General features: G+C 43.9%; 1 protein-coding gene across 1 annotated transcript; it reads right to left on the bottom strand.

Annotated features, from left to right (window-relative positions):
• Positions 1–1,524: 1,524 nt before the first annotated feature.
• Positions 1,525–3,619, bottom strand: LOC147899682 (uncharacterized). The gene is made up of 2 exons (XM_087377779.1): positions 2,516–3,619; positions 1,525–2,421 (listed from the first exon to the last, which is right to left on the bottom strand). The coding sequence occupies exons 1-2, from the start codon at positions 3,617–3,619 to the stop codon at positions 1,525–1,527; spliced, it is 2,001 nt and encodes a 666-aa protein (XP_087233905.1).
• Between the last annotated feature and the right edge of the window lie 3,995 nt (positions 3,620–7,614).

Below are 7,614 nucleotides of genomic sequence, written 5' to 3' on the forward strand. Positions count from 1 at the left end.
TAGGTGGAAAAACTGGTCGAGAATGGAATCTTAAAGGTCTAAGCAAAGATGTAGCCAAACCAGCAAACACACAGAGATAAGTATGAAAATAAATACGAATTAAGGAGAAGTGCAACATAGGAATAGGCCTGCTCGAACTGCCTAGGTCATTTGAGTAGAAGCTAAAATGATCAGAGGATGTTTTGTCCAATTACAAGGTCGTAGAACTGATCAGCAGCGAGACGCTTGTAAACCGTTTGTGTGGGATGGAAGCTGTCCCATAACATATATTTAGATGGATCGGTACATGTCAATCACCTGTCCAGCTTATTGCACAGAAAAGTCGTTTCTACTAATCCTGTGAATAGCACTCTTGACTCACTTCCTCTATTCCTGCACTGATGTTGAACAAAAGAAATCATTATTGTCAGTGTACTCATAGTAAGGCTTTGGTGAACAGGTCAAATAATTTTCCCATAAACCTTGCATGTCACAATCTTGCATGGTCTCCTATTCAATGTCTTATCTCTAACGGACACTTTCACACTGCCTTGCATGTCACAATCTTGCATGGTCTCCTATTCAATGTCTTATCTCTAACGGACACTTTCACATTTCCTTTGCTATAACCGGATTTGCAAACTGAGAACAAATATCCTTACCGTATTTTGATGGATTGTTAAACATATCGAATAGTAGGCCATAGTAGTCCAAGTATACTATCATGTAATCCATGTGGTTTGTTTTGAGCCCAGAAATCATGGATTGCAAATCTTTGTTGAAGCTATAGGCATATGAATCCTTGCGTCTGGCATCTCATATAGTCAATGGTTTGTTGAAGAAGCGTAGCATGCAAGACTCACGGCATGAGATACACCATGAGATACAGGAGCATGCAAGACTCACGGGAGGGCACTTAGTGATTTTGTATATACGCCTTGGGCGATAGTTAGAGTTCATGTATCTGCCTTTGGGCATCAGTCTTGTATCATCCTCTTTTCAATATAATAAAATGTCATTTTTTGCATTGTCCCTTTATCTCCTCAAGTCTTCCTCCACACCATTTCTAGTGGATTCCTTTTTGTTTACTTTTTTTATCTTGGGCAGGCCTTATGAATGATTGAATATCATTCACCTTGTTGAAAGAGCGTCAATTAGTAAAATACGTCACGAAAGTGTAAGAAAAGATAATGAAGCTTGGGAGTGGTAAAAGGAGTGCAAACAGATCTCATCTTTCTCATGTATGCAAGAGGACTTCTAAAGCTTAACCATCAAGGTCGCCGCTCGCATAAATAAACAATGAAACTAGGAGAAACGTCTTTATGGTCATTGTTTGACCGGACAAAACATGCGTCCATCACTTTCAAACCGTGGTTGTTTCTTTCAACGTCTCAATCACCCTTGACGTCAAAAATAGTACTTGAGTTGTCAAAAATAGTACTTGAGATGACTGATAGGCTCCCAGCTACTAGCGTTGGTCCCCTGCAAGCCTCCCTATGACCTTAGGGCGTTTATACAGTTGACCAACTACAGCCCGCCAATGGTTCAAATGCATTTATTGCATCTTGGGTGCCCACAATGTGTAAACACAGAGCCTTTGGTGGCCTTTTTTGAGGCCTTTGCTCTGGCCTTCCTCAACACTTTGCTCAGCACTTGGCTTGCCAATGTTTCTGCTTTGCCTTTCCTCAACATTTCCCTAAGCACTTTGCTGGCCAATGTTTCTGCTGCAATAATCCCAGCTCCAATATCCTTACTTCTTCTTGTGCTGCTGCTGCTGCTGCTGTTTGCCTGCAGCTCACCACCATTGACGCCCAGTTTGCAGTTTCTGCTGCAGGCTGCTGAAAATCCCAACACTTTGCTAATTAACCTCCTCCAGTCCGCCTCTCCTTCCCTGCCTTCTTTGACCTCATATATCTCCCTCGTTAGCTTCATCAGTTGTTCAATCATCTCCTCCTCTGGATACCCGCATCGCTTTGCCAATCTGTCCCTTGCGCTCGCCGCCAGCCGCACAAAACCCACTTGAAGTATCATCAATCTCAATGCGCTTCTATTCGCTGGGAGCGTCTCCTGTAGCTGCAACATATAAGATACGTAGTTCGCCGGCTCCAGCATGTTTGCCAGGCCAGGGAACTCCTGCAGATATATAAACACCTTGCGTACCACCATGTCTTCCACAAGGCACCCACAAAAGTTCCGCCAGTCGAAGCTGTTGTCGTCTGCTACGAGGGGCAACATGGCCACAAGCTCGCCCAGATATGGCGTGCTTTTCGCGTGGCGTTCGCTCATGAAGCGAAGGACTTTCTTGTGAACCTCTTCTCGCATCGCAGAGTATCTGTTCCCAAGGTGGATAAGCAGATCGACAAGGAGGCAGTATCCTTGTAAAGCCTTGCGAGAGGCCCTGAACACGATACTACTGTCCGTACTGTAGCTCAGATCGCAGTCCTGAGAAACACACCAGCAAAAATTGTGTCGATCACAATTCACGACTAGGAATCATTCAGTATAAGCTACTGGTTTAGTACGACGGATGGCTTACCTTCATCATATCCACTATCATCTGGTTCATGAGTTTTGGAATCAATCCCACCAAAGGTACGGAAGAAATAGGGCTACTCTCTGTGCTCCTTCGATATATTTTACCCAAGTTCGCTTTAAGGATTGGTAACGCTCGTGAGAAATGGTCGTCGTCGAAGGCCAGAGGGAGAAAGTACTCAAAGCTCTCGCCGTAGACGCCCTTCCGCAAACCGCAAACCTCGAATGCCTCCTTCGACAGGAGATCCAAGGATTTTACCTTGAACTCGGGTTTGCTGAGGCCTTCCGTCTCCATACGTATACCCACTCCGAGTACCGATTCTTTAAACGTTTTGCGTAGAAAGAAACACAACAGGTGCCGCCGGCCAACCACATTGTATTCCCGAGCAAGTTTTCCGATCACGCGTGGAGAAGCTTGTGAGAGGCACATGAGATCCTGATCCGAAAGCCGATCAAAGATGTGTAGCAATAAATCCACAGGCGCGCATTCTAGCATGCAGAGCTCTGCAAGTACGTTATCGGTGTCACAACTAATAGCTGTCCCTGTTATCGAACGTCGTCTTGAAACTTCTACGTCAGGCTGGGTGACCCTTGTTATTGAATCAATCGTATTATTGAAGCCGCACTCTCCACACACATACGACCGAACAACACCCTCCGCTTCATCACGAAACCAGCTGGGAACAATAGGAACCTTCTGGCCATCGTCCTGCTCCACCTCTTCAGATGAAAACAAGGTGAGGAGCTGCAAGAACAGGTATTTCAAAAGGTATCCGGGAGTGTAACCACCGATATAGGAGTTAGGATGATGGCTAGCAGAGTGGTCCAAGATGTCGCAACAGATGTCGCCGTCTGACAGTACGTTGGGGTGAGGGACAAGGGTCTGGATGGAGACATCGGGGGGGATCTGAGGATAAGCAGGGGGGATGAAGACAGAGAGATGGAGGTGGAGGCCACAGTAAGGGCCCTCGACAGGGGAGAGGATGAGGCACATGGAGGTGATATTGTGCTCATGGAAAACCACCTGTATGCCTTGCAGAGGCTCTTGGGCGATAATTTTCATGTCCTGTTGGAGGCGAGACATCATCTGTGCTAACTGAACTGTCATGGTTTGTTGATTGTTGTTGCGGATACCAACAAGGCGACTATGAAATCGGATTAGATTTGCGAGAGAGAAGTTACAGAATTACTGAAACATGGACGTTCTTTCGAATTCTCTCCTTCATCGCTATGCCATTCAGAGCTCGAGCTTCGGCAGACTGACTCTTGTCATGCACACAACGGAGTATATATATAGATTCGAGCCACGCTTTTTAAAGTCCGCTTTAAAAATAATGGAAAAGTGTGCCTTCCAAAATAATGAACAGCATGTGTGACCTTATATTTATGGCAGGCGCCCGATTGCCTGACATCCAGAGATCAGCTGATCCACGGCGGAGGAGTGCCGTTGAAGATCGGATGGCCACAAATTGCCGTGTTGATATGGACAGAGTTTCTCTATTAGAGAACTCTGGCCACCATCTTTTTAAGGCGGCCGTGAATATTTTTAGTACGCCCATATCTGCTTCGTTTTGTTCCTACGCACTTTCCTCCACCGTCGCACCTCTATTTTGGTGCTCATATCTTCTTCATTTTTGGGTTTCCTCCACGCTCGACCTATCCTTTTCACATCCTACATGCCCTCCTTGCCTATCCTTTGTCTTTGCATTCCTGCTTCTCTTTGACACCTCAGTTGCTGTCGCCATCCCATTCTGGGCTTCCAAAGCTGTACTTGGTAACCTCCCCGATGCCAAAGTAACAGAGATAATCATCAAAGCTTGTGGAAAGCTCATTGTAGATCTCACAAGTTGCTTGGCTCCTTCCAGGCTAGAGCTTCTCCAAGATTATGATTTTATAATCTCCTATTGACCTGGAAAATACACTTTGGTTGCTGATGATTTATCCAGATGTCACTCTACTTCTATGCAGATTTCAGCTCAGCTGCCCGTAGCTCGGAGAATTCCTAGATACAAATGCCAACACTAGTTGATCTGAAGTAGGCTCCATGGAGATATAGTGATTTGAAACAATATAGTGATCCGTGGAAAGAATCTCTGAGGACTTCAAACAGATGTGTCGTTAAATATGAGTTGATGATTCTTGCTAGCTCAATGATGCCAACATGGTTTTGCAAAGAACCAACTTGTTACCCAGATTCAAGAGAAGTACCAGCAACCAGCTTAGATTGCTACACAAAGTTCAAGAAAGGTACCACCTAAGTTCAAGCATCACATCTTGTAGGAGCCACATGGGGTGAAAACAAAAATACCCAAGCATACAAGGAGACTTTCAACCTTCTCTAGTCACATGGCACACGATACCAAAGAGAAACAAGATAGGCTCCTAACAGAAGCAAGGGGCCATCACTCTGTGACTCCACCATCATCTGCAAGCCCCAGCCTTCACCATTCCAGAAGATTAGCCTTTCTTCTCTATAGTTATACACATTAACAAGAGAAGAACACCACATAGGCAACCATGCACGATGCTACCTCACATATGATAGCAAAAAGTAAGCTCCGCATAGCAAATGTCATGTGTTGCTAGGCAGACATCCACATTAATAGCAGGTTGCAGGATTGCTATGTCATTATGATAGTAGGTCTAAGGACAACAACACCTACGCAAGGACTAAGTGGAAGTAATTCTAGCTTATGCAGAATATGCATAATGTTTGTATAAAGATTTCCTTCAAGGTTCAAGCTTTCCTTCTTTTATGTCAGTGAATTTCGCATAAGAGACTCTGGAGTACAAGCATACAATCGACAACTACATAGTTTCCCAGCAAAAGATTTTGAAAGACACTTGTAACCAAACGTAAAGCTGTAGTAAAGATGGCGCTAAGAATCACCCATGGGCATACCTGCAACGACAGTTCTACAGCTTTGAACGTATTTCAAATGGGCTCCGTTGCTGCTGCCACCTTTTTTGCCTTTTGATTGATTATGGTGTAGTGTGTCTCATCACTGGCGATGAACTCCTCCCTATAGACAATGGGTACTCATAATTCACCTGTTTCATCATGTTACAGCAATACCGCACCCAAGCCTCCTCAGAAGCATGCGTTCTGATCACAAAGGATTTACCTAAGTCAGGCTGACGAAGCAAAGCATCTTCTTGCATAATATTTTTTACTTTGTCAAAAGCAGCTTGAGTCGTGTCAGTCCACACACATTGACACCAAATTGTGACATCATTTCATTCTGAAGTTGATGCAGATCTTGCCATTGGGTGAGCACGTCCTTGACGAGGTCTGAATATCGAAAAGCAGTGATCAACATGTTATGCAAATGAATCCAAGAGCTTCTGATGGTACCATCGAGCTGATGGTACCTCGCGGCTACGAGACACTAAAAAGAGTGATTAATCTCCTCCACGTTCTGTGCATCGCTCCTGTGGTGATAGTCTGCGAGATTGGAGAAATAGTCCAGCCATAAGTAGATGTTTACATCCACTGATTCTGTAAAAGGTTTGGGCTGGACCTTCATATCATGACCCTGACCCAAGATGTGTTCGGACAAGAGATGAGCAGTGAGATTCACCACCTACATGTTCAATTCAATGAGCTCTGAAAGAAGGGTTGCCAAGACCTCATTCATAATCTGTGACGGGGAAGCTTGCTCAGAATTTTCATACTCCATCCTATCCAGCATCTCCGGCAGAAATGCATGACAACCACTCAGAGAGTTCACAAAAGAGGAGCAAGAGAGCACACAGAGAGTAGAAAGGTGATCCCCAAAAGCTTTGCCATTTACTCATCCCCAACCCCCTTATACAGCCAAAGGATTTGCCTTGGTAATGGCTTTAGGCACCTACAACAAAATGGGCTGACAGCCAAGAAATGGGAGCAGCTAACTAAGAGGTGTTGGCATGCTATGGAGCTATGCCACGTGTGCTGCATGCAGTGGAACTAGCATCTGTGCCGGTAGCTGCGCTGGATGCTCTACATCGCTACGTTATGCATCATTTTTGGCACACATACTTGAATTTATTTAAGCAAAGCTTTTAGTACCTAGCTTCTGACTTTGCAAAAAATAGATCCCACATCACCCTACTCAGGTAAGCCCCACTAGAATTACAAGGCTGCAATCCAATCCCATACTTTGAATCTCTCTTATAGGTTGCCTTGTCCCCTCCCAAAGAATAAGAAGAATGTGACTACCAGACGCCATTGGTGTCTTAAGTTGCACTGCATTAACTCCATTGATGCAAATTTTCTGAACTGGGTTCTCCAAAAGCCCCATGGAAAGACGTGGTAATGATGAACTGAAAAGCTACTCATGATCTGGTATCACCTTACATTCGGGTCCATTCCATGTGGTTCTAGCATTTGTTCCCATGCAACTCAATTACTCATTTTAGTTTCATACTCTCATCTAGCCGTTCCTCTTAAATCACAAATGGAGTTTTGATGTAGGTAAGATGGACCATCCATACTCTTAAGATGAGAAAGGAAGCTTCCGATGTAGGCAACTAGTAGGAGACTACATCAAGCAATATTGAGTCCCCTCATTTGCTAACAAAATGAGGCCAGAATAGGTATGCTCCTTAGCCTAGAAATGACAAGCTGCTCTTTCTTACCAGCACGAGTGAAAAGAAACAAGTTTTTACCTATTTGGACAGGTTTATGAGAGGAGCAAGCCAACACTTTCTATAGCTAGAGATCCCTTTGAAAGGTAAGGATAAGAGTTGGAAGGGTAAATAAAATAGAGTAAAGGCAGTACTATTAAGGCATAATCTCAGGAAACTCAGATAACTCACCTCTGTGAAAAGGAAGGAAGCCACTCGCTTGTGACAAGATAATCAGTCTTGTTAAACAGGACATCTATATGATAGTCTTGTTAAACTACAAGACATCTATAAAAAAGAGACAAACAGATAGATAATTACACAAAAGCTAGACCATAATGCCTTTGCTGAAAACTCAAAACAATAATCCTAAGTAGAAATTTGGTTTTACAATGATCATTATATAATTCCCTTAATTTGGGATGCGTTTAATGATATAGTTGCATAAAAAAATGTAACACAACTGATTGATTGTAGATTTGTTTAAGACTAAAA

Source organism: Dipteris shenzhenensis, chromosome 8 (assembly GCF_047967505.1).
Source record: "Dipteris shenzhenensis isolate YYH24624 ecotype China chromosome 8, Dip_SZ_1.0, whole genome shotgun sequence".
NCBI lineage: Eukaryota > Viridiplantae > Streptophyta > Polypodiopsida > Gleicheniales > Dipteridaceae > Dipteris > Dipteris shenzhenensis.

What these genes read in the sequence shown, in the direction of transcription:
- LOC147899682 (XM_087377779.1), bottom strand. Translation starts at nt 3,619, where the DNA reads ATGACAGTTCAGTTAGCACAGATGATGTCTCGCCTCCAACAGGACATG. An exon ending in TGATAGTGGATATGATGAAG is followed by an intron (nt 2,422 to 2,515) that starts GTAAGCCATCCG and finishes TGTGTTTCTCAG; the next exon opens with GACTGCGATCTGAGCTACAG.